A 27,333-nucleotide genomic window follows, 5' to 3' on the forward strand; every position below is an offset into this window, starting at 1 on the left:
TTATTGCTGAAATTATCAGAGGAATTCTCTTTTCCTCCCCTCCCCACCAGAGCGACCTCAGGGTGACCCAGATAGATCTAAAAGTGACAGAAATAATCAAGATTCATTTTAAGCAGAGGAGAAATTAAAACTGAGTTGGAGAAATATACCAACCCAATGGGATACTTGGCCCTTCTAAGCTTATCTGCTTATCTGTGTTGAAGAGCGAGAGTAGGGTAACCCTTGGTGTCATAGATTATTTGTGGATAGCCCTGAGGTGGTGATATAAAAGGAACAGATATTTTGTGCTTTGCAATATTGGTAACTATTATAACCCTCTTTCTCTCTTTTTCTTTTAGCCACATAATAAATGAACTTATAGAAACAGAGCGGGTTTATGTAGAAGAACTTCAAAGTATAATAGAGGTAAGGTGAATGCTTCTGTGCAAACTTCCAGTATTTATCTTCTGAGTTATTAATGAATGAGTAATAAGCTTGCTCTTTGCAGTGATTTTTTTTACCCTTTATAGGACACTCTGTGTGAGGTGCCAAGCACTCACAATGCCCATTCCTTGTTTAGAAGGCACAGGTTTTCCATTATAAGGCATTTCAGCCAAGAAGGTGAAGAATTAAGGCTATTCTACGTATTTTACTTCAGGAGTTAGGTTAGGGGGGCAGGTGTGGTGCCCTATTCAAGTTCTGCCCCAAAAACCGGGGAGCAGGATGTTTCTCATAAAAGGATCAGCAGTGAAATAGTTAACAATGTTAACTTGGAAACATCACGATCAGGCTTCAGAGTCTACATCCTGGGTTTTTTTTTATGGATTCCAGCACCAGAAAGAACATTGTGATTATCAGCTCTGACCTTCCATATAATTAGGGTTGGCAGAATTTATAGGAAAAATGTAGAGGATTTATAGGATCATTCCCCTCTATTCGGCATTAGTGAGGCCTCATCTAGAGTACTGTGTCCAGTTTTAGGCCCCATACCACAAGAAGGACGTGGAAAAATTGGAAAGAGTCCAGCGGAGGGCAACAAAAATGATTAGGGGGCTGGAGCACATGACTTGTGAGGAGAAGCTGAGGGAACTGGGATTGTTTAGTCTGTGGAAGAGAAGAATGAGGGGGGATTTGATAGCTGCTTTCAACTACCTGAAAGGGGGTTCCAAAGAGGATGGGTCTAGACTATTCTCAATGGTAGCAGATGACAGAATGAGGAGTAATGGTCTCAAGTTGCAGTGGGGGAGGTTTAGGTTGGATATTAGGAAAAAAATTTTCATTAGGAGGGTGGTGAAGAACTGAAATGGGTTACCTAAGGAGGTGGTAGAATCTCCTTCCTTAGAGGCTTTTAAGGTCAGGCTTGACAAAGCCCTGGCTGGGATGATTTAGTTGGAGAATTGGTCCTGCCTTGAGCAGGGGGTTGGACTAGATGACCTCCTGAGGTCCCTTCCAACCCTGATATTCTATGATACTATGAATTTGATTTCTTTTTTTAAATAATTTTGATGGATAATATTGGTGTTTATTTTTAAGCATTTTTTTAGATTTTTATCTATTTAAATGTTCACAGTTGCATGAAATTATGGGTGGTTCAGGCAGTTATTTAATGACCGTAGACACTGAGATTTAAAAAGTTAGAGTCTCATAAACCATTGAAACACAAATTGTCAATGTCACATGTCAGAATATACCAAGGATGTTCCTTAAATCAACAGATCGTACTTTTTTGTTTACTATTCATTTGCTAGTACGTTTGTACCAAGCCCAATTCAAAAGTCTAAATCACTGGATTTTAACTAATAAATTCTCAAGCAGCATTTTTCTTACTTGGCATATTTGTAAATTTCGATTATTATTAAGGGAAATATTTGTTGTTGTTATGTGTACAATGAAATCGATGTTTACTGACATTTACTGATAAAATCTAATCCTTACAAGCCTATGTATAACACGGGCCATGGAACTTCCCCAGAATAATTCCTTGAGAACTAGAGCATCTCTCTTACAAAACCATCTCCGTTGAGATGAATGGGGGTAATTCACACCTGTCGTAGGACCAAATGCTAAACTTCATTGCGCCAAACTTAAGTAAATGAGCTTTGCACAGATGATCTAAGTATGGCTGAGAGGAAAAAACTCCTTCCCGCAATCCAGTGTCTAGGCGTATAGCCATTCTTCTGGTGCTAATACAAGACATGGACCCTAGCTATTATTAAAGCCCCTGTGTGCTCCCTCTGTGTGGGGCTTGGGTCTGTGATCCATGTACAGTGGCAGATCTACGTACTGGCTACTTCTCAGCAGGGCAGCTGGCTGGCTGTTGTCTACTAGGGCCTCAGACCCTTGCCCCTTTGGAACTCACGTCTTCCTTAGGTCTGTAACAGCCTGAGTTTGGCGGCCTTCAGAGTGCACTGAAAGGCCCACCTGTTCTCCAGGGTCTGTAAGAAAATAGGTGTTGGGTAGGGCTGATGGTGGTGGCTGTGTGGGAACTGTGTGTGGGATTGACTAACTTCTTTCATACCTATGCCCTGGTCTACACTGGGAGGTGGGGGGGGATCAATCTAAGTTACGCAACTTCAGCTACGTGAATAACATAGCTGAAGTCGACGTACTTAGATTGACTTACCGTGGTGTCTTCACCGTGGTGAGTTGACTGCTGCCGCTCCCCCCGTCAACTTTGCCTGCGCCTCTCGTGGTGGTGGAGTACAGGAGTCAACGGGAGAGCGCTCAGGGGTCGATTTATAGCGTATAGACTAGACGTGATAAATCGATCCCCGTTGGTTCGATCGCTGCCCGCTGATCCGGCAGGTAGTGTAGACATACCCTATCTTGTTACTTCTTTATTTGATTTCAGCTGGGGGAATTGATGGGTCTGTTTACTGGTTTAATAGTGTATTTTTAAAAGCCTGTCAAGTGCTCCCAGAGTGCTCTTCTTGTATAGTTTGTAAAAATCCAAATAAACCCCAACAAACATAACCCTCCTGTGTGGAGAGCCCTGTGCAGCAAAACTATAAGGACCCTGTTATGCTTAAGGCCTTCCCTTCCCACAGGGCAGGGTCAACTTTTGACTTTTAGGTTTTATCTACACTTTGAGCTGGAGGTATTTTCCAGCTCAAGGAGACATACCTTTGCTAGCTTTGATCGAGCTAGCACACTAAAAATAGAAGTGTAGCCATGGCAGTCACAATGGCAGGAGGGGCTAGCTGCCCAGGTACGTACCTGGTATCTTGGATGGGATCACATTTGGGTGGCTAGCCCCTCCTGCTGCTCCCACCGCTGCAGCTAAACTTCCGTTTTCAGTGTACTAGCTTGATCACAGCTAACCTGGGTTTGTTTCCTCAAAGAGGAAATTACACCTCCAGCTTGAAGCACAGATGTACTCTCAGAACTGCTGTTTCATTCTGTCTGTAGACTCAGCCCTGCCTCTGGTCAGGGTTGGAACAGTATCATCATGACTCTGGAAACTTAAAATCAACAGGAACTGATGGGCCACCAGAGAAGTGCTGGTATGGGAAGCCACCATGAACCAGCTCAATTTGACCTCTGCTGTACTTAGAAAACAAAGAGCAAACAGGATCTGAGTCAGACTGTGCAATTATGAGCAGTAACTAGCGACAGTATCACCATATTAAATGTGTCAGTGGATCAAGCACAATATTTCTTTTTCCTGGTGAAAATTGGCCTATTGTTTTTTCACTCTCCACAGGGCTATGCTTCAGAAATGGACAATCCTGACTTAATTCACCTGATCCCGTCAGCTCTTCAGAACAAAAAGGAAGTTCTTTTTGGCAACCTCCCGGAAATCTATGAATTCCACAACAGGCACGTGCTTACTGTCTAGTAATCTACACTTTCATGAATAAGCTATTACATACAATGCTTTATCTCCCCCACAAATAAGCAGCCAAGAAATGTAGTCCTCACCTTACCTGTGTGTGCACCTCCTACCGTAGAATCATGTACAATGTAAAAAATCCCTGGGGTCATCTAATTAATCTCCTTGTCAGTGTAGGCTTGTACTCTGTTGTGCATGTAATGTGGTTTGTCCTAACTTCAGTAGTTTTAAATGTCCCTTGTGAGAAGTCTTTTACCCCTTTCCTTGGAACATAATAGATGTTGTGGAACCAAATCCTGCAGCCTTTTATTAGATAAGACTCTAATTTTCCTCTGCTGTCAGGAAATTTTTCCTAATGGTCAGCCTAATTTTTCCTGTCTTTATGTCTTCCCATTACTAGTAGCTATAATCTGATTTGTTGCACTCCTTGCTAGGTGTTTACATCTGTCAAATGTTCATCTATGGATGCCCCCTCCAAAATCCTTGTCTACACTGGGAAGTATACCAGTTGCTGACATCTGTTTTCAGCAATCAGTGCAGCTGAATTTGTGCTGAAAACACTAATTTAATAGACAAGATTAAAGTATGTTCAATGTCCTTTCAGGAGATTGAGGAAACGTATTAAAAATTTCCTACTGTTGCTAACCCCAGTGCAGCAGAACTGACATTAACAACAGCAGGGATTTCAAAATTCCCTTGCATAGAGGAGGTATGCGTAAGGTGTAACGACTGGATGAACAAAACAAGAAAAGTCCCTCCCATTTTCCAAGGTATAATAATTATGCCAATAAAAGTCCTTATGTTTTCCAGCTTTATCCATTAGTTTTTAAAATGAAAGTTCTTCCCTTTCTGGGGTTCAAGCAGGAAAGAGACATTCAGCCTTCCCCTAAGCCTTGTCCCTTCCCACACTTAAAGGCCTGATTTACAGCCTATCAAAGTCAGTGAAAAGACTCCCACTGACTTCAGTGGGCTTTGGATCTGGCCCTAAACTCCCACTCTTGCTTTCATATACAGCATTTTGGCCCTGATGGATTACTGAGTTCAACTGCATGTGCTCTGCACCCCTTTGCCCTCTACCTATCTGCTCCTACGTCCCCTCAGAACCAACTGAGAAGCAGAAGGTTGGGCCACCCAACTGGAACTGGACCCCCAATGGCTATGGGACCCAGACAGGTCATAACCCCATCACTAGCAGATTAAAGCATGGTCCAACAACTGTCTGATTCAGACACGAAACTCTGAAGAGGGCCCCATTTCTCCAAAGGACCCCTCCCCGCCACACCTGCAATAATGTATATCTCTAGTAGTTGGATCAGGGACCTCATGGTTTTTCACCAATCTCCTTTGCGAGGGAACCACAGCACCTATTTCTAGATTTAGATGGGGCCTCCTGTGACAGAGCCCCGGGTACAACCTGGAACTGTGGGACGGTTATGCCTCCTTAACTCTCCAGCCTGGGCTGTCTCTTGCAACGCTATGCTCGTGACAAGCAGAAAATCCCTTCAGGCACTGTGATCACTCAGCCAACAACATACATCTAAATTGCGTGAATGCTCTCTAAGTCACTCATGAACTATACACAGGGAGACACCAACAAATCCCCCCAGCCTTACACCCCAGAAATGTACCATCTTACACTGCTCAAGACCTTCTCTTGAACAATGCAAGCTCATTAATTAGTTCACCACTTCTGCAAAGGATAGTGGACATGCACCAGCCTTTGTAATCTGAGCAGATTCCCCAAGCACTTTAGACAAACTCACTGGTAAAGTTGAAACATTAAAATTAGTTTATTAACTACAGAAAGGTAGATTTTAAGTGATTATAAGTGTGAGGTGTAGAGGACAGAGTTGGTTACATAAGAAATAAAAGATAAAATCACAGTCTAAATCCTAAACTTTATCAGACTAAGCAAGATTGGAATCAAGCAGTTTTTTTCACCCCACTAGGTGTTGTAAGCGGTTCACAGTTCTTAATACACAGGCTGAATTACCTGCTCAGCCTGGGACAAATCTCCCCAGTTCACAGATTTTTCTTCCAAACGTTCTTGTTGCCTTCAGAATAGGTGGGGGAAGAGAAAGGTGGGCTCATGATGCCACTGTCCCTTATTTTATACTCAATTCATGTGCCTAGAAAAATACTGGCTCAAACATGGAGTCAAGCATCACATGTCCTGATACCTTGCTGAGTCACAGACTTAAGCAATCCCCATTGTGTAGCGCTTGAGCAACTGTCTCTTATTGAATTGTAAATCTCTTGTTTACAATTCCCTGGCTGGTCAATGGCTGGTGATGGTCGCTTAACACCCATCTGAGTGTGAGCCACCTCCCTTGTTGCCACAGGAGAGCTAGCTGTGGATGTCTCCCAGACACACAACATATTTCAGTAACAACCATATAGCAAAATCTTATAACTTCATATACAATGGTGATATACTTATGTTGACAGAACAATGAGTTTCAGCAAATTGTGACTTTACCTCACAAGGGCATACTTTGTACAAAACACTTAATCATATCACAGTGGTGAATATGGGGGTTCAAGAGTGTCATATACACCCCACCGTGTAAATGTATTGATCTCTTGGAAATGCCTTTCCTCTCTCCCTCTCAGAATTTTCCTTAAGGAGCTGGAAAATTGCATTGAGAACCCTGAGCTTCTTGGTCGGTGCTTTTTAAAAAGAGTAAGTAAACAGTGGGTTTGTATAAAACCAAGGGTCTGGTCCTACAGCACTTGCTTACACAAGTGGCTTGGCCCACACTCACCTGAATGATCCCATTCGCATCCATGGAACTGCTTGTGTGAATGAGGCACACTCACGTGACTAAATGCTGCTGGATTGAGCCCGAGTCTAGAAAAGATTGATGCTGTTAATTAATGTAGATTTTTAAATTGGAGCCTTTTGGTTGCCTTGGTGACAGGAAGGGATCCTGACACTGGCCCCAGGCAACTCCATGGTCACAATAGCCAAACACAGCCCCACCACAGGTAAGAGAATGGCTCAGCAGCAGATCCTCTGGCTCCATCCAGGCCCTATCCCGTCAAGCTCAGAGATGTTGAGCTCCACAGGGTACAGGAAGCTCATCCCCCTAGGGCCACCCCTGGAATCCTGCCTCCTCCCTGAGGCAGTGGAACTGTATCAGGTCTGTGGCTTGCTCCCTTTGAAGTCAATGGGAGTTTTACCACTAATTTAGATGAGATTGGGTTCTTACTTGTTCACAGAATTCAGCAGTCTTTAGGAATGTAGGACTGGAAGAGACCTCTTGGGTCACAGAGTCCAGTCCCCTGTTATCGGAGACAACCCCATCCTATAATCCCATTCACAAATTTATCAAGCTATTTAGGTTATTTGCTTCCACTACTCCTTTTGGGAAGCTATTCCAGAGCCTCTCTCCTCTGATGGTTAGAAACCTCCTTCTAATTGTATTCATGATGACTTAAATAGCTCTTCACCCTCCCTGCTGTTTAACTCTCTGATGTATTTACAGAGAGCAGTCATAGCCCTTCCCAGCCTTTCTTTTGCTAGACTAACCAAGCCAATCTCTTTTAAGCTATGTCTACACTGCAATTAAAACCATGTGGCTGGCCCATACCAGCTGACTCGGGCTCGCAGGGCTTGGGCTTGGGCTACTGTTTGATTACAGTGTAGACATTACAGCTCAGGCTGCAGCCCAAGCTCTGGGATCCTGCCACCATGCAGGGGCCTAGAGCCTGGCCTCCAGCCGTAGCTTGGAAGTCTACACTGCAATGAAGCAGCCCCACAGCCTGAGCCCCGTGAGCCGAATCAGCTGGCATGGACCAGCCGCGGATTTGTAATTGCAGAGTAGACATACGCATAGGCTCTCCATTGCCTTGATCATCCCACTAGCCTTTCTCTGCATCTGTTCCAGTTTGAATTCATCTTTCTTGAACACGGGTGACCAGAACTGTACACAATATTCCACCTGAATAAACAAGGAATCTACCCATCAGCAGGGGTCTCCTGTACTTTTGTATTGTGGTGGTAACTGATTGTTTAAGCCTGTGGAGTGAGCCCCACTCACTGGAAAGTCCAAGGTTACCAGGCAGTGCTGTTCCTTTGCACTGGGTAGCCCAGCATTCATATAGCCACGTCTGCCTTTGCTTGACTTACATGCTAAGGTGAAGAGCAAGTTAAGAAAATGGCTTCTTGTGGGTAACCACCTGTAATTCCAGCTCCCCTGCCAGCTTTCCCAAGTCCTGCATAATTTAGCACAGCCTTATTGTTGTAAGTGACACGTCAGAAGCTGGCGGTGCTTGCAGTGCAGTTATTCCAAAAAGTTACTTTGCCGGTTTCCTCCTGAACACTTTCTTGCTCTGACAAACTCACAAAACCAGGGTACTGTGTTCAGACCAGGAAGCTTGTGAAAGTGACTGGCATCTATTAACCACAAAAGATTGTGACACGCTCCAGTTCTGTGTCACAACGTTGTCAGCTGGGTTTTCCATTTCCTTTGTTATTGGGGTCTATCAGGCAAAACCGTGTGTGATGAATTATTGATGTTCCTAAAGACATCTGACGGTTAATTTTTCTTTAACAAGCCACTAACTGCTGTTTACTGAATATTTAAGGCTGACGTGCATGGCCTTACACAGTAATCAGGAATTATGTGTGTGGGAAAACAGCCTGCCTTCTACTCCAAGGAAACTAAAAAGTAGTTAACGTGATTAAGACACACTGGTCTTAAAACGTGTTAGTTTATTAAAAATAGAGGGTTTGACCAAGAAAAAGGGGTTGAAAACCATGACAAGATTTTGCCTTTCAAAGCAGTTCCCTTATCTGGGACCAGTGTTCTCTGGACTATATTGGGAAAATTCGCATCATGTGTTAGACATTGCTTTTAGACTAGCTGGACTTTCAAGAGCTACAGCAGGGATCTCAAACTCAAATGACCAAGTGGGCCACATGAGGACTAGTACATTGGCCCGAGGGCCACACCACTGACCACCCCCCCCACCGCCCCCACTCCACCCCTTCCGTGAGGCCCCGCCTCTTCCCACCCCTTCCCTGCCCCCATTCCAACCCCTTCCCTGAAATTCCCACCCCAACTATGCCCCCTGCCTTCCTCCAGGGTGCAGGGGGTTGGGGTGCAGGAGGGGCGTGGGGTGCATCAGGGGGCTCAGGGCAGGGGGTCGGGGTGCAGGGTGGGGAGGGGGTCAGGGTGCGGGGTGCAGCAGGGGGCTCAGGGCAGGAGGTTGGGGTGCGGGGTGCAGCAGGGGGCTCAGGGCAGGAGGTTGGGTTGCAGGAGGGGTGCGGGGTGCAGCAGGGGGCTCAGGGCAGAGGGTCGGGGTGTGGGGTGCAGCAGGGGGCTCAGGGCAGGGGGTTGGGTTGCAGGAGGGGTGCGGCAGGGGGCTTAAGGCAGGGGGTCAGGGTGCAGGAGGGGTGTGCGGTGCAGCAGGCGGCTCAGGGCAGGGGGTTCGGCTGCAGGAGGGGTTCGGGGGGTGGGTCCGGCCCGGCGCGCACCAGGAGCAGGGCAGGCTCCCTGCCTGCCTGCCTGCCCTGCCCCCACGCCGCGCTGCGCCGGGAAGCGGCTGGGGCCTGGGGTCGGGGGGACACACAGGGGTCTGTGTGTTGTCCTGGCCACTCCTTCAGGTACCTCTCCCGAAGCTCCCATTGGCTGTGAATGGGGAACCACAGCCAATGGGAGCTTCGGGGGAGGTACCTGGAAGAGTGGCCAGGGCAACACACAGACCCCTGTGCCCCACACCCCCTGCCCCAGGTCCCGGCCTCTTCCCGGAGCGGTGCAGGGGCAGGGCAGGAAGGGAGCCTGTCCTGCCCGCAGTGCGCGCCGGGCCAGAGCCCCTCTAGGTAAATGCTGGGGGCACGGGGATGCTGCGGGGAGCTGGCGGGGCCGCAGAAAATAACCCCGCGGGCCGCGTGTTTGAGACCCCTGCCATATGTGAAACAATACATAAGGTCTGATTCTGCATGTGCTGAAATCAATGGGAAAACTCACAATGCCTTCAAAGGGAGCAGGACTAGGGCCCGAATTATGGGTAGCTAGTGTACGTAAAGAACTGAGGTTTCAATCAGGTAAAGAGTTCATTAGATTTGTTCAACGTGCCAGCTACCATTCTTTATTCCCCCTGAAATCATACTTATATGACACTGTCATGGCATTTTACAGACAAATAAACCACAACAGGTGCTGTTCGTAAAGTGTTGATTGCAGATTATTTAGACTGTTCATAATCCATGCCCAGTAAACCATGTGCTGATTCACCGGTGACTTATTCCAGCTTTACACTGGTGAAGCCCTGCTCGGAAAAGTGGAGCTCCAGCAAGAGTCAAACAGTAGCAGATCGAGCCCAGTGAGCGTATGATTAGAATACAGCCTGTTGTGGGTTTTATTGGATGGGCAAAAAGAAAAGGAGGACTTGTGGCACCTTAGAGACTAACCAATTTATTTGAGCATAAGCTTTTGTGAGCTACAGCATCTGATGAAGTGAGCTGTAGCTCATGAAAGCTTATGCTCAAATAAATTGGTTAGTCTCTAAGGTGCCACAAGTACTCCTTTTCTTTTTGCGAATACAGAGTAACACGGCTGTTACTCTGAAACCTGTCACTGGATGGGCACTCTTTCAAGAATGCTCCCTGTGGCCCGGTCTGATCACGTGACAACTTTTAACCTGATTTTGTAACTGGTTAAAGGCTTGATCACCTTGTAACTTGGGGCACTAATAACATGGCTGAGTTTGTGTCCACACAACTGCTTTTCTGCCGTCACAAAGGTGTTTGTGCAGCCACTGCCCAGCTGCATTTGCATCAATGCATTCTGGGAAAATGTGGTCCCACACATAGGTGCCGACTCGGTGGGTGCTCCGGGGCTGGAGCACCCACGGAGAAAAATTGGTGGGTGCTCTGCACCCACCGGCAGCCAAGCTCCCCACCCCGCCCCACCCCAGCTCACCTCACCTCCATCTCCTCCCCTGAGTGTGCTGTGTCCCCGCTCCTCCTCAAAGCGCTTGCCATCTCAAAACAGCTGTTTTGCAGCGTAACAAGCTGTGGGAGGGAGTGGGGAGGAGCAGGAATGCTGCGTGCTCAGGGGAGGAGGCGGGGCCAGGGCAGGGATTTGGGGAAGGAGTCCAGTAGGGGCAGGGAGGGGGCGGAGTTGGGGTGGGGACTTTGGGGAAGGGATTGGAGTCAGGGCAGGGTCGGGAGCGGGGGGTGTCGAGCACCCACCGGCGCCAGGAGAAGTTGTTGCCTATGGTCCCACAGTAGGCCAGCCTGGGATAGAATGCCCCAGAGACATGCACCTGTCCGGTGCTGATCACTCTGACCCTGACCTATCAAACCATTTCAACATGTGCTTAATTTTAAGTCTGGGATGGGGATACTCAAATGCTTAGAGTTAAGCATGTACTGGAGTGCTTTGCTGGATTAGGGCCAGAGTGCTTAACACCTTGCAGGATTGATCCCACAGAGCAGTATCAACAGAACATGGGACAGTGGACCCTGTTAAAGTCAGTGGGATTCCTCTAATGTGTAAGGATATGCTTATCACATGATAGATATCCTACCGTAAAGAGAGCTGGGAGGATGGAGGGATTCCCAAGCCACAGACATGGTGAGGGCTCTGTCTGTACTGCAGAAAAACCCAAAACAAACGGGTCTGAGCCATTCAGCAATCATGTGCCAGCCACAACCTCTGGAAGGGGTGAAACATAATGAACTGTTGTTACTGCTGCGTGGTAACCATGTTTGGACACGTGTTTAGAGCCAGCCATGCCACTACTTCGTTAAAGACACATAGTGTAGGTGAATCCTTAGAGCCTGACCCTGGGAAGATCAGGTGGGAATGGAGGGAAGTCGGATCAAGTGGGAATCTCAGCTCTTTGCAGGAGATGCCCAGAAACTGGCGTGACTACGTCCTTCCTGACAGTATTACCAACCCTAGCAAGGGGAACCAGCAGTTGCAGTAGGCAGTTGGTTATCTTATCTGGGAGAGGAAGCACAGAAAATGAAGCTGTTTAAAAGGTTTGTGTCAGCTGCTGAACCTCAGGGCACCTTGAGTGATACATTAAGGGCCAAATTCCTACCTCACATACAGGCACTCATCAGCTGCCAATAAAGTTAACTGGAGTTGTGCATATGTGCCCTGAACACACTAAATCTAAAGAATATTTGTAAAGCGCGTTGAAATCCTTGGATAGGAAGCACCATAGAAGAGCAAAGGCTTATAGATACAACAGTGGTGACCATGATGTAAATATATAGGCAGATCTAGAGTTGGAAACCCTGGAGCTGAACATTCCTGAACTTTGAGATGCTCAAGATCTGACTCTGAATTGATAGCCCAGCCCTGATTATTCCCCTGTGGAATTCCGTTTCTGACTATGCGACTCTCAGTCCTTGCCATAATGAAAGGCTAGTTTTAAGGACACAGAACGTTTGTCTGAGCTGGTGTCCCCTTGATTTGTGCAGCGCTGTGTATGATGTTTACACAGAGGGCTGCTACATCAGGGTGAGTGACTGGTAGGTTAATGATTGCTTTCCCTTCTTTCTCCAGTTTGAACACAGTTTTGTTTTGTTTTGTTTGTCCCTCTGCTGCTGCTTTTGAATTGACCATCACCATCTCCCTTACTGAAGCGTATCTGTTTTCTTTAGGCAAAGGGCAAGCAGTCACGCTTGATTACCGTTTCTGATTCCTTTCAGTTCTGTGTTCTCTCCCCACTGCCGCTTTCCCTCCCTGGCAACATACATAAACAATCCTGTTCAGGCAAAGGCAAGTTTGCACCTCACTTTGAAATTGCACCACTAATATTGCTTTGGTTGCAATTGCATAATCGTAGAAACGTAGAGAAGGGTGGCATTGGCCTTCCCCAGTCCTCTCCCATCCCCTTTGTATCTGAGCCTCATGGGTGATCCCAGCTTAAAAGATGACAATCCCACAACATCCCTGCCAAAAACTATTCCTTGGAGAGACATTCCTTGTCAACCCCAAAGAGGCAGCATTGTCTAGTGGACTAAGTACAGGACAGAGAGCCAGGAATTCCTGCATTTTACTCCTGCTTCTGCCTCTGTCTATGCTACAAAGTGAGGTTGATGGAACCCGCCTTGCATTGACTTAGTTGTGCATGGTCTACACTTAAATTTGTCGGCCATCAATGGACCATGGCTCGCCATTACACTGACATAGTAACAGCACCTCCCCGAGCGGCATGGAGCTATGGTCCATGTTCTGAGGTCAATGCAGCATGGATGTAGACAATGAGTGACCTATGTTGACCCTAACAGTCCTCCAGCAGTTGTCCTACAGTGCCCTGTACTGACTGCTATGGTCACAGTTATGAACTCCACTGGCTAGTGGTCAGGGAGACCAGAAGACCCCCCACCTTTAAAACCCTATGAATTTTTGAAATACCTTTTCCTGATTGTCCATCTTGGCAAGCACCTAGCAGCTCTCCACGGTTATGTGCAACTGCCCAGCCGGCCATGCCAGTTGCACACTCCAGATGCGCTCCGGCCTGGAGTAGGCAGGAGATATTGAATCTCCTGGGCTTGTGGAGAGGTGAGGCTCTGCAAGCACAGCTACGGACCAGCCATAGAAATGAGGACATCTACGAGCGGATTGCCCGGGAGATGCAGGAGAAGGGGTGTCACAGGGATCAGTGGCGGTACGGCTTGAAGGTGAAGGAACTGCGGCAGGCATATCAGAAGTGATGTGCCGTACTAAGAGGAGACCTCACCACCATCCCATAGAGCAGTGATGCTTGCATAACCATAGAAAAGTAGTCCTTTCTGTTGGATGTACTCTGTGGGAAGGTACGCTGGTGCCAAAATAGGGATGTGCATGCCATCTATTGCTCCACTGCAGTTTGGGAACTCCATTGCTGCAAATCCATCCACCCTGTCCTGCATGTTGCTGAGAATTACAGTCCTTCAGAGCAGCAGATGATTAATGGCCCTGCACACTTGCATGACAATTGCCCCCGCAGTGGATTTTCCAACTCCAAAATGATTTCCCACTGACAGGTAGCAATCCAGCATTGCAGGTGTCCATGGTGTGATCACCACTTGCTTCTCCACTCTCAGTTCAGCTCTCATTTTGGTGTCCCTGCCCTGGTTGTCTGGAGCAAGCTTGGCACACAGATCCAGGAATGTGGCCTTGTCCATCTGAAAGTTCCTTGGCCACTGCTCATCATCCCAAGCCTGCGTTATGGTGTGGTCCCATCTGTCAGTGCTTGTTCTTGGGTCCAGAAGTGGCCCATTTGCAGCTGCTCTGTGAGCACCACTAACAACTTCATAGTGGTTCTCACTGTGTCCCACAGTAACCTGCCCTCCAGGAAATCATCATGTTCCCCACTGATCTGGGGTTTCTTGCAGCCTGCAAATACTGCAGGATTGTGTGTCCTGTGCTTGCAATGCTCACGATAATAATGCAGAGCTCTGCAGGCTCCAAGCTTCTGTTAGAGACAGAGGCGGAGCTGCGGATTAAAGTTTCCTCTGGCCTTGGGGCCCCGCTCCAACCCTTCCGCCTGTGGCCCCGCCCCCACTCCACCCCTTCCCCCAAGTCCCTGCCCCCGCTTCTCTTCTTCCCGCCCCTGCTCTGCCCCGCCTCTTCCTGCCCTGCTCTGCTGCCAGGGAGTGGGGTCAGGGCATGGGTCAGCTTCCAGACTGCTGCGCTGGGCATCACAGCATGGGGAGTAGATGGCCAGCCCTCTGTGGAGAAAGAGGTGGTTAGGGACTATTTAGAAAAGCTGGACGTGCACAAGTCCATGGGGCCGGATGAGTTGCATCCGAGAGTGCTAAAGGAATTGGCGGCTGTGATTTCAGAGCCATTGGCCATTATCTTTGAAAACTCATGGCGAACGGGGGAAGTCCCAGATGACTGGAAAAAGGCTAATGTAGTGCCAATCTTTAAAAAAGGGAAGAAGGAGGATCCTGGGAACTACAGGCCAGTCAGCCTCAACCTCAGTCCCCAGAAAAATCATGGAGCAGGTCCTCAAAGAATCAATCCTGAAGCACTTACATGAGAGGAAAGTGATCAGCAACAGCCAGCATGGATTCACCAAGGGAAGGTCATGCCTGACTAATCTAATTGCCTTCTATGATGAGATTACTGGTTCTGTGGATGAAGGGAAAGCAGTGGATGTATTGTTTCTTGACTTTAGCAAAGCTTTTGACACGGTCTCCCACAGTATTCTTGTCAGCAAGTTAAAGAAGTATGGGCTGGATGAATGCACTATGAGGTGGGTAGAAAGTTGGCTAGATTGTCGGGCTCAACGGGTAGTGATCAATGGCTGTCTAGTTGGCAGCCGGTGTCAAGTGGAGTGCCCCAGGGGTCGGTCCTGGGGCCGGTTTTGTTCAATATCTTCATAAATGATCTGGAGGATGGTGTGGATTGCACCCTCAGAAAATTTGCAGATGACACTAAACTGGGAGGAGTGGTAGATACGCTGGAGGGCAGGGATAGGATACAGAGGGACCTAGACAAATTGGAGGATTGGGCCAAAAGAAATCTGATGAGGTTCAATAAGGATAAGTGCAGGGTCCTGCACTTAGGACGGAAGAACCCCATGCACAGCTACAGACTAGGGACCGAATGGCTAGGCAGCAGTTCTGTGGAAAAGGACCTAGGGGTGACAGTGGACGAGAAGCTGGATATGAGTCAGCAGTGTGCCCTTGTTGCCAAGAAGGACAATGGCATTTTGGGATGTATAAGTAGGGGCATAGCAAGCAGATCGAGGGATGTGATCGTTCTCCTCTATTCAACATTGGTGAGGCCTCATCTGGAGTACTGTGTCCAGTTTTGGGCCCCACACTACAAGAAGGATATGGATAAATTGGAGAGTCCAGTGAAGGGCAACAAAAATGATTAGGGGTCTGGAACACATGACTTATGAGGAGAGGCTGAGGGAACTGGGATTGTTTAGTCTGCAGAAGAGAAGAATGAGGGGGGATTTGATAGCTGCTTTCAACTACCTGAGAGGTGGTTCCAGAGAGGATGGTTCTAGACTATTCTCAGTGGTAGAAGAGGACAGGACAAGGAGTAATGGTCTCAAGTTGCAGTGGGGGAGGTTTAGGTTGGATATTAGGAAAAACTTTTTCACTAGGAGGGTGGTGAAACACTGGAATGCGTTACCTAGGGAGGTGGTAGAATCTCCTTCCTTAGAAGTTTTTAAGGTCAGGCTTGACAAAGCCCTGGCTGGGATGATTTAATTGGGGATTGGTCCTGCTTTGAGCAGGAGGTTGGACTAGATGACCTCCTGAGGTCCCTTTCAACCCTGATATTCTATGATTCTATGATTCCATGACTTGTGCTCGTCCAGCTTTTCTAAATAGTCCTGAACCACTTCTTTCTTCACAGAGGGCTGGTCACCTCCTCCCCATGCTGTGCTGCCCAGTGCAGTAGTCTGGGAGCTGACCTTGTTCGTGAAGACAGAGGCAAAAAAAGCATTGAGTACGTTAGCTTTTTCCACATTCTCTGTCACTAGGTTGCCTCCCTCATTCAGTAAGGGGCTTGACTTTCTTCTTGTTGCTTGACTTTCTTCTTGTTGCTAACATATCTGAAGAAACCCTTCTTGTTACTCTTAACATCTCTTGCTAGCTGCACCTCCAGGTGTGATTTGGCCTTCCTGATTTCACTCCTGCATGTCCAAGAAATATTTTTATACTCTTCCCTGGTCATTTGTCCAATCATGCGCCCATCATGTCCAATCATGCGCCCATCCCCCACGCTGTAGCTTCCTTATCCCAAGCGATCCATCCAAGCTAACCTTGCTAGTGTAATGAAATTTGAAAGAGTAAAAATAGTTTATACAATAGGTTTTTCCATAGAGACTTATTACCAGGAACTGGTTCGATCTTATGTATTTGGAATAGAAGATGTAGAGGAGATCTGGTTAATGATCAACATTCAATGAACTGTTTCCTCCTGAGTTATGTAAACTTTTCTTTTTGTTGCAGAAAGAGGATCTCCAAGTATATGAAAAATACTGTCAGAACAAGCTAAGATCTGAAGCCCTCTGGAGACAATGTGGAGATAGCCTCTTCTTTCAGGTAGAGTTTAGTTACAGACTGGCAATGTAAATCTGTTGGAACTCCTTTTCCCATCCATCTCTCTTTAGAAAGTTTCTGTATACATGTACATTAAAAAAAGTTATAGAGGAAAATATATCTATGTATACATCTTATAATTCTGGGAGGCACTTGGCATCCATGTCAATTAATAGTGTCTCAGAGACTCAATAGACTGGTAGATGGAATGCCTGGATATGAACCTGTCTCTTCGGTTTTGGTTCCAGGTCAGACCTAGTACCAGAAGGGACCTTTTTCACAGAACCAGGTTGACTGAAATCTCGCAAGAAGATCTTGCAGGATTTCAGCATCATCTAGTCTGAATCCAGACCTTGGCTCTCATTCAGAGATGTTTGTATTGTACACAAAACAGCTGGGAAAGTCCCTTTGTAAATTGGCTAGTGAAATCTGGTGTGCAAGGAACAGAATATATGTCTTGTTGAATCAACAGATTCAATCTCAAATTATCTTAAACCTTAGTTCCAGGCTTTGTACCCCTGTTCTATTTCTAAGAGTTGTAGTATGATTTCCTCCTCTTTTGTCTCTTACAGGAATGCCAACGTAAACTGGACCATAAACTCTCACTCGATGCTTATCTCTTAAAGCCAGTCCAGAGGATCACAAAGTACCAGTTGCTTTTAAAGGTAAATAAAACTAAAGGACATTCTCTGTGACAAGGCAATTGATTGTTGCTGCACTTTGACACGCCTATTGGTTGTCTGTTTTGGGTAAGGAATTACACAGCAGTGCCCACTTAAAGGCGACACCTTAAATAAATACTTTTGCAATGTTAAGTTGACCAGGTAGATGAACAAGCATAGTCAATGTAGGGACTCTTGGTTGAACCAAAATAAGAGCCTGATCTTGGGAGGTCCACATGCTGTCAACTCTCACTAAAGTCAGAGACAGTTAAAGGTACTTTATAGGATCATGCCCTAAAACAGGCACTGAAGACCACTGAAGACTGGAGCGTACATAGTGCAGCACGGTTCTGGATTCAGCACTGTTTCACTATAAACAATAAGGTCACTTTTCAGTTTTTCACAACAGAATAGAAATGATCTAGTTCTTTAATTAGAGTTTACAGGAGCCTTTAATTGGAGAGAAGTAAGGTCTACCCACCTGAGTGCAGGCCTTCACAGCAAGCTGTGTTCTAATCAGGGGCCAAACTCCCTTTGACTTCAGTGCGGTCAGGATTTCACACTTACTGAACTTCCTCTCTGTGAATAAATTACTCCAACCAAAATTCCCAAAAGGACGTCGTTTTGGGTGTTTTCCCTTTTTCAGGGCCCAACTTGGGGCAGATTGGCCCTAATTATCAGACGTGGTAAACATCCGCAGCTCGCATTTGACAACAGCTGAAGTTGTGGGTACTTAGCACGTTTGAAATTCAGGTCCAAAGTTGAAGCTCCAAGACCAGTGTCCCCTTTTGAAAATTTTGGTCTTAATTTCTGTTTCCATCACTTCATCTCTAAAATGGGGATAATATTTTCTCACCTCCTTTACCAGGGTGTTTTGAGGGTTAATTGGTTGATGTTATGAAGCATTTTAACTACAAAAAATGTTAATTAGTGTTATGAAGTCCACTATGGAATTTCGTATACTACCTAGAGCAGGATCTCAGTTGGTCCAAACGGACATAGCTCCATTGAAGTCAATGAAGTGATACCAGTTTATGTCATCTGAATATCTGGCCAATCATTTACCTGTGCAGCATCTAACTGCCAAGGTAATGGGCTATCTAGGAAACCCTAGGATACGTAGAATGAAGAACCCTCTGTACAGTAAGTGGACCAGATTGCACTGTGGTGCAACTTCATTGACTCTCATAGAGTTGTACCTGCTTATTCCAGCAGTAAATTTGACTCAGGTGTTTCCAGGAACTGTAATAGTAAAAGGGAGGGAGAGAATTTAAAAGAAATGTTCAAGGTCTCCAGTAGAAGAAGAAGAAACTGTGCTCTCTTTTTAATTTGAAATGTGCCAGTAAGCAAAAGTGAGATTAGATCAAGAGGTACAGTTCTCAAACAGAACAGGCACAGCCATTGGGATCAAATCAGGTCAGACCAGTTCTGTACACACCTCACAGTATATTTGGAAGGACGCTAAACACAAAAAGAATTCTGAGTGCTCCATAGAAGCAGCATGCTAAGCCCCTTTGGAAAGGAGCTTCTCTGAGGGTGGGGAAGTAGGGCAGGAGGGTGATTCCGGAGAACCTTTCACAATTAGAAATGGATAGTAAGGAAGAGGCAATGCATAGGAAGCAAGTCTTGGTGACCAATGGGCAGATCAGCTTTTAGCTCCTGGATCACGGGGTTTTTTTTAAAACTCGATTTGGTTTCAGTCAGTTTAGCTAGTTTTAAATGGCAGCCTCCTAACGAGATGATGGTCGTAGAGATTGCTCATAATAGTAGGGATTCCACAACAGGTAACGCAAAGTGCATCTTGCTCTTTCCCTCTGAGGCATGGACAGCCACGTATTTAAAGGCAGCGCCATATGATGTCGGAATTGTTGGAATTTGTGTGAATCCCTTTCTTCAGTTTCCTTTTCACTTGGAGTTTCCGGGTTTGAATAATTTCAGCTGCATTTTGCTCCAGTTTGGAAAGTAGACATGAGCCTGAACCAAAACCACAGAGGGGGATTCCAGTTCATAACATGAGTTATGAGGAGAGGCTGAGGGAGCTGGGATTGTTTAGCCTGCAGAAGAGAAGAATGAGGGGGGATTTGATAGCTGCTTTCAACTACCTGAAAGGGGGTTCCAAAGAGGATGGCTCTAGACTGTTCTCAATGGTAGCAGATGACAGAACGAGGAGTAATGGTCTCAAGTTGCAGTGGGGGAGGTTTAGATTGGATATTAGGAAAAACTTTTTCACTAAGAGGGTGGTGAAACACTGGAATGCGTTACCTAGGGAGGTGGTAGAATCTCCTTCCTTAGAGGTTTTTAAGGTCAGGCTTGACAAAGCCCTGGCTGGGATGATTTAGTTGGGGATTGGTCCTGCTTTGAGCAGGGGGTTGGACTAGATGACCTTCTGGGGTCCCTTCCAACCCTGATATTCTATGATTCTATGATTCTATGATTCAAGCCTTTGCACCTGTGGCTTATCTTTGCCAAATTTTGAATCAAAACTAGGTGAAACAACTGACTGTTGTGTGGTTTCCACCTAAAAGGTAGCTCCATATTACACACAACTTGACTTCTGCTCACCTGAGAGTTGGCCCAGCTTGGCTGAAATTGGACCCTGTTTTGGCAAAAGGTTCACAAGTCTGGCCTGAATTTTAGGTTTGTAACTAAACCGGGTGAAGGTTCACACAGCTGTGGTGAAGGCGTCTGTCTCCTACTTAGTAAACACAAATGAGCAGAGAGGGGGCGGATTTTCAGAAGTAACAATGAGGGCATGGTTTTGGAAGGGGGACTTCCCAGTGGCATGTCAGCTCTCAGCCTTATTCCCATTTGCTTTAGTAGATACAGCATGGACGGTACTCTTGCTGACTTTATAGTTGGCAGGTTGGATGAACTCATTGGAAGTGCTGTTTGTTTACTGTTATAATATTTAGTGCAGACATTCCATTGTGTAGCCTTGCTGTTTGTGCTTCTGAAATGAAGCCTACAGTTACCCAACCAAGTGCTCATGTCATAGTGAAAATACATTCATAAAGACCAGTGAATAGTTACCAGACAAGCACCTGCCTGAGCTTGTTGTGGGTCACTAGAACTAAGGTGAGTCACTGAAACTTTTGTCTCATTCACTTGCTAACCAAAAAACATATTCCTGGAACCCAACAGGTTAATAGGTGAATCCCCCAAGCAACATGAGATACAACAATTATGCTTTATCAGCTCAATCCTATGGGCTGCTGAGTGGCTGCTGCAGACCCTCAGTGGAGTTAAGAGCCTCCAGCACCTTTGAGCTTCAAGTCAGTATCGACCCTGCCAATTTAAAAAAAATCTTTTTAAATGCTCGATGTATTCGACTTTTTCTTTCTTAGGCACTTTGAGTGAAGACAGAGAGGGCCTGATTCGGATCTCAGATGAGTGTAAATCAGGAGTAACTCCATTAATTGCAATGGAGTTGCAGTGGTGCAAAACTGGAATCAATGATGTCAGTCTCACAGTTACAGATTCCACAACGTACAAGAGCAAAGAGTCGATATGGGAGAAGGCTCAATTTAAAATCAAAAGGCCTGATTCTCCTCTCAGCTTTTACAGAGATGTAACTGTAGTAAATAAGTGAGAAGAGAATTAAGGCCCAAACTTTCCTTAGAACTCTTCAGGGATAACCAGTGACTAGAGAATGAAAGACAGGAGTGAGGAGAGGTGCTTCTATGGGACCCAGTGAGCAATGTGTACTCTAGATATTTGGGGTCCAAAGCAGAAGATCCATACATGGTGAGACTGCGCATTTTGGCCTTTTAATTAAATTTCGTTTTCCTGATTTTTGGCCACCTGTTCCCCAGCAGGCCTAGGACTTTGCCCCTCATTCCCCATGCTGGGGACATACAGAGGGGAGATCACTTATCTCAGAGAATTAGCCCATTTTTAAAGTACAATTTTAATGAATTTTTGATTGGAGATTAACGTTGTCCTTTTGAAGTGATCATCCTTTGAACAGACATTTCAAATTTTCATATGTGGGTTGGTCAATAGTTGGGGTGGAGGTAGGGTTTAAGTGAGCTGGAAGATTTCTCTGCATCTTCCCTGCTCCTCCTAAAAATTCAGTGTCTGGAAAACTAGCCTTCTAGTTAGAGACTAATGAAGCTCAACCTACTTAGGGCATGTCTACACTTACCTCCGGAGTGATCGATCCACTGGGGGTCGATTTATCAGTCTAGTGAAGACACGATAAATCAACCGACAAGCACTCTCCCGTCGACTCCGGTGCTCCACCGGAGTGAGAAGCATAGATGGAGTCGATGGGGGAGTGGCAGCAGTCAACCTATTGCAGTGAAGACACCGTGGTAAGTAGCTCTAAGTACGTCGAATTCAGCTATGCTATTTTCCTAGCTGAAGTTACGTAACTTAGACCAACTTAGCTTGCCCTCCCACCCCTAGTGTAGACCAGGCCTTAGTTTATCAAGAAAAAGATTGAGAGATGATTTGGTCATGGTCTGCAAATACATTGATGGAAGCGATTGCTACATTAAGGAACTCTCTCTGTTATCAGTAGACAAAGGCAAGATCCAGTGTCTGGAAGCTGACACTAGACAAATTCAAACTAAAGATTAGATGCATGTTTTTCACAGTGAGGGTAATAATTGGAACAGTCTACCTAGGGATATGGTGGATTCTCCATCGCCTGCAGTCTTTAAATAAAGACTGGGTGTCTCTCTAAAAGAAATGCTCTAGCTCAGTCAGAAGTTATAGGCTTGATGCAGGAACCACTTAGTGAAATTCTATGATTTGTGTTAAAGCCGGAGATCAGATTAGATGATCACAATGGCCCTGTTTGGTCATAAATGAATCCATGAAACTTACAAATGTCCAAAAGCTTAAAAGGTCTATTTCCAATGATCGTTAAAGAAACTCTCCTGCCACTCCTATAACTGCACTCCTCTGTGTGTTCAGCATGTGAAGTGGTCTTGTCATAGCTCTCTGATCAAGGATATGGACTTTTGAGATGTTCCTTGATATGGCTGTCTTCATTGTTTAAATAGGAAATGCTGAAATGCAGCAAGAATTCTGAAGGCACCGCTGAACTGGAAGAGGCGCTGGCCACAATGCTTGATATCATCAAGTCAGTGAATGATTCCATGCATCAAATAGCCATCACAGGATATGAGGTATTATTATTATTTATTATTTGTATCCTAGTTGTGGATGTTCCTGCCAGCTCCAGTCATGACATACGCACCACTATTGCAGGTTGCAGGAGTCCAGATTTCTGATCTCTAACTCAGAGCCTGCCCAGGTGACAAGTCTCTGACAGAAAGACACAGGATGAGATGTAGCCGTGATCAAACATGTGGGTGGATGTGACAGCAGGATGCAGCTCTTTTGAGCAATGGGTTTGACACTGACATTTGTAAATGGGAAGATGCAGACTTGACTGGTCCAGAATAAGGTAGTGATAGAAAGCTGTATGTGACCCCAGTACAGACCCTCCAAAATCCCAGGGCAGGGGATGGCTATGGGCCAGGAAAAGCTGGTTGGTGTAGAAATTGGGCAATAGAAGCCTACACTTGTAGCTGGAGGCCCTATTGCCTCAAATATATTGATGACAACAATAGTAGCAATGCAAATCAGTGGTAACTGCACTGAAGTCAGCTGAGTTACACCAGGGATGAATGTGGCCCTAATTTACAAAGAGAAATGAGTCACTGATTAAGAGGTAGCAGTGATTACCGCTGGAGAAAAGAATGACTGTTAAAAGAACAACTTTAAATAATGCATTGTTAGAACTGTGTGGACTGATGGGGATGCGCTCACCATTTAGAAATATCAGAAGGATGGAAACACTAAGGAAGAATTTATTTAGTCTGGTTCAAGCAATTTATAAAGTAGGAATAATGGGATGGACATTAAAGTAAAATTTAGGCTGAATATCAGGAAAAACAGGAAGCTGTGTTGAGTTGTGGAATAGTCTCCAAAAGGAAGTTGTGGAAAGCCTATTAGTGTCATCTATAATGGGACAAAACACTGGAAAATATGCTGTAATGTCTGGATCAGAAAAGTAATCTTTCATTGTGCAACAGGATGGACGAGGTTCCGCACATGCCTTTAACAATTTCTAATTTCTAGGATTCTGTGATTCATAATATATCACCAATTATATCTGTATCTGGTAGCTAAGAGCGCTAGATGATACGGTATTGTAATGAATTAGCTAGTACATAGAAAACACTACGGTCAATGCTGCTCTTTACGGGATGGAATTAGAACTGCCCAGCTGTGTGTCATAGATAATGTCCTATAAACACCTAATGGAGATGCTCCTTTAGCTTATGTAGTGGAGCAAATGCTTGTGGAACAGGAGGATCTGAGTGCCAAGCCTGCGGTTGCAAAGAAGTTTTAAGTTGGCCATGGCGTGGGAGGTGAAGCAACAATAGTGAAGTTCTACCTTGCCATGGATTTGTTACAATAGTTGCAAACACGTACGCTATATAATAATGTCTCTTCCAATGGGTCAAATTCTCCCACTGTACAAAGGACCGGCACAAAGCCCATGCACTATTTAAGTCCCACATAAGCCCTCAAAGCCTGAAGGACTTCAGTGATGCCTTGTGTGGCCCTGTGCATGGGTGAATTTCACCCAATATCAGTTGATTAACAGATCTGGGCTCATTGTTGAGCAATTAGAATAGGAATAGTTTCTAATTACTGTATTGTAGTATGCATCTTTGGGCTGAAAAACAACATTGACATGAGTAACAAAATGAGAATTGCCCCTCCCCCTGCTGTGTGTAAGTTGAAGTTTTCTAGGGTAATTTATATTTACATTACTGGCACTGGAGATCCCCAATGTATTCAGATTTGTTGATTGAAAAACTACCTCTGCATGAGTTTAATTATAACATTTCTCCAGCTGCAGATCTGATGTTTTGTCATGTGTCTTTGCTTTGCAAACTGAAAGGGTGATTTTAAAATGGGTTTCAATACTGAATCCTATTCTGACTGGACAAATAAATATATTACATAACTTTTGAATCTTCATTGGAAGAGCTATATAATCTGTGACAGCAGCCTACAGAAGGGGACTTAAATCTTTCCCATCATTCTAATTTTGTTTTAGGATTTAAAGGGATGCTATCAGGTTCATCATTCATATAATAATTAAATATATAGGGCTGGATTCTGAGGCCATCTCTTCAGTGGAGATACCAGTTAACTCGAGCAGAAGGTCTTGTCCATATATACTTAAACAATGTTATTAATAACACCTTATATTATTAAAATTGAATGGTAAAATGATTTTTTTATCATTTATGCTGTTTATTTACTTTTTGTATGTCTCTGAAATAGAAAATGACAACTGACCTAGTCAGTTTTACTTATGAATAGTGAATTTCACTTTCAGGTTTTCATACACTATGGACTTGATTGCAAAGCTCCCACTCACTTTAATAACACATTACTGGAAGTTCAGGATGCAAACACTGCCTGGGAACATTTTTGGATTTGTGAAAAGCTGTTTCCATTGCAGTAAAATAAACAAACTGGACACATCTCTACTGGCTTCAGCTTTTGCAAAACCTTTAACAAAATCTTAATTTGGGGGCCAGATTTGACCTGAGGCCGCTGCTCAAACTGAGTTGGTTATTTTTCATTGTAACTTTTTGAAGTTACAACCCTCTCAAATCCCTACAGCAGTTCTTGGTGACTGCAGTGACACCTGCTTGGAACTGTGACACTGTTGAACCTGCTGCTTTTGTCTACTATATATACTATTGAAAGAACGAAGACTTTAGTTGTGTTGGTGTAAAAGACAGGCATTTCCTTGAGTTCTTGTATTTTACTCTTCACTTTTCGAGGCGGGAGGAGATTCTCCTACAATGTGCCATGTCTCAGGGTATTGGCTTGTGAAAAGCTCCCCAAACCATAGGAGCAATGGCTGAACCTCACCAGGTTCACATGTTTGGGTTGGATGAGCACCCAAAAGTTCAGATGCTTATACAATCTAACTTGTGGGTCTGCAAAACTGGATTGGCAATCTCATGGGAACAGCATTTCGGATTACTTCTCCGAAGTTTGCACAGTACTTCTGGTCCAGCCTGAAAAGAGGGGGATTGGCATTTCTACTGTCTTAGCCTAATTTAAATTTAGGTACTAACATTCTATCTCCTGAAATCCCCTCTACCACCTTTACATGTACAATATTTTTCTTTACTCCATAAAATGCTGCAGAGTGTGGAAGGGTTGGTATGGGGGGCTACTACACAGGCAGCTGACATCCCTTCCCTGACACTGGCGCAATCTGTGAATGGAAAGATTACCTCCCCACACACATGAATTGTGGGGACACAATCTAATTTGCATATTCTTGCCTCTGAATCTCATGTCAGATTTACCACTGTGAATTCAACTAACGCCTCTTTCACACCTCCACTTTATGAATTTGCCCCAAACTCTTGCAGGGAATTGCACCAAACCCACACGCTATCCCTGAGGGCTAGAATACTTGTATTCGCTTCCTTGAGCAAGCTAAAAATGGTGTATAAAGTCTCACAGGTAGCCAACCACAATGGCCACAACGTAGACATACAAGATCTGTGTTGACAACATGCATGGCTCACGCATGCTTATTTATTGGAGATAAGGTATGGAATAAATTGCACTCAATAAATTCATTCCCAATACGCCCTTTTCAGATAGTAGGCTATGATAACTAGTGAGAACTGCAGGGCCAACACCTCCCACCTCTAGTCAAACTGCTTCCCAGTTTGGGATGGGACTCTTCAAGCACACAGGTGTGGTAGACATGCCTAGTTGGCGTAACATACTTTTTGAGGGTGGCATTATCCCAGTAGAGCAACAGGTTTGAGCCCTTGACTTGTGTAGGTTATTCTACTTTTTGGTGATCTGCATGTGCAGAGCTGAGGGGCAGAACTCCGGTGTAAGAAGGTGCTGGAATCTAAACATCTATTAGGAAGCCATCATGGAAGGATTACTTGTGGGGTGATGGTTGGGAGCACAGAAATGTTCAAAAGCATTTCTTGTTACTGGATTGCCTTTGCATAAAAACTTGACCCTACAGATTAAGTATACTCTCTGCGTGGCAGTGAGATGCAATAGTAGTTCAAACATATCTCCAATCTTCCATAAACAAGAGACACAATGTCCTGTAATATCAGAAAATAATTGCATTTCAGAATGAAACCATGCACCCCAAACAAGCTCCGTTGGGTACAGTCCATCTGCTGAACATCACAGGTGCCCATGGACACTTTGCCCTCTGCTCCCCTCTCTGCATTGGCTCCCCATTGAAGACACAGAGTTCAAGGTCCCTGTCCTGATATTCGAAACCCTCAGTGGGATTGGCCCAAGAAGTCTCAGATATCGCCTCTCTCTTGGCACCCATGATCAGTGTTGCCAAAAATTAAGCACCTCCATTGCCCCGATCCTGCAATTGGCTCCCTGTACAAGTTTTAGGTTTGGGGCCAAAACTTATCCTTGTCAAAGTAATCATTGCTTGTTCTATAATCCTGTATCACAGATACAAATTTTAAAAAAAACAACGAGGAGTCCTTGTGGCACCTTAGAGACTAACACATTTATTTGGTCATAAGCTTTCATGGGTGTTAGCCACGAAATTTGTTAATCTCGAAGGTGCCATAAGGACTCCTTGTTGTTTTTGCTGATACAGACTAACACGGCTACCCCTCTGAAACCAGATACAAATTACTTCTTATAAAATAAAAGGAGTACTTGTGGCACCTTAGAGACTAACCAATTTATTTGAGCATAAGCTTTCGTGAGCTACAGCTCACTTCATCGGAGCTGTAGCTCATGAAAGCTTATGCTCAAATAAATTGGTTAGTCTCTAAGGTGCC

General features: G+C 45.2%; 1 protein-coding gene across 5 annotated transcripts in view; it reads left to right on the plus strand.

Moving 5' to 3' along the window:
- MCF2L2 (MCF.2 cell line derived transforming sequence-like 2) overlaps nt 1-27,333 on the plus strand; it is a 319,822-nt gene that overhangs the window by 257,612 nt on the left and 34,877 nt on the right. For all 5 annotated transcript variants that reach the window (XM_073359253.2, XM_073359256.2, XM_073359257.2 and 2 more), the window contains exons 16-21: nt 339-405; nt 3,683-3,798; nt 6,425-6,494; nt 16,740-16,832; nt 17,402-17,494; nt 22,501-22,626. In XM_073359253.2, the coding sequence (XP_073215354.1) occupies nt 339-405; nt 3,683-3,798; nt 6,425-6,494; nt 16,740-16,832; nt 17,402-17,494; nt 22,501-22,626 (565 nt within the window). The remainder of the gene's footprint in view (nt 1-338; nt 406-3,682; nt 3,799-6,424; nt 6,495-16,739; nt 16,833-17,401; nt 17,495-22,500; nt 22,627-27,333) is intronic.

Source organism: Lepidochelys kempii, chromosome 9, assembly GCF_965140285.1.
Source record: "Lepidochelys kempii isolate rLepKem1 chromosome 9, rLepKem1.hap1, whole genome shotgun sequence".
Taxonomy (NCBI): domain Eukaryota; kingdom Metazoa; phylum Chordata; order Testudines; family Cheloniidae; genus Lepidochelys; species Lepidochelys kempii.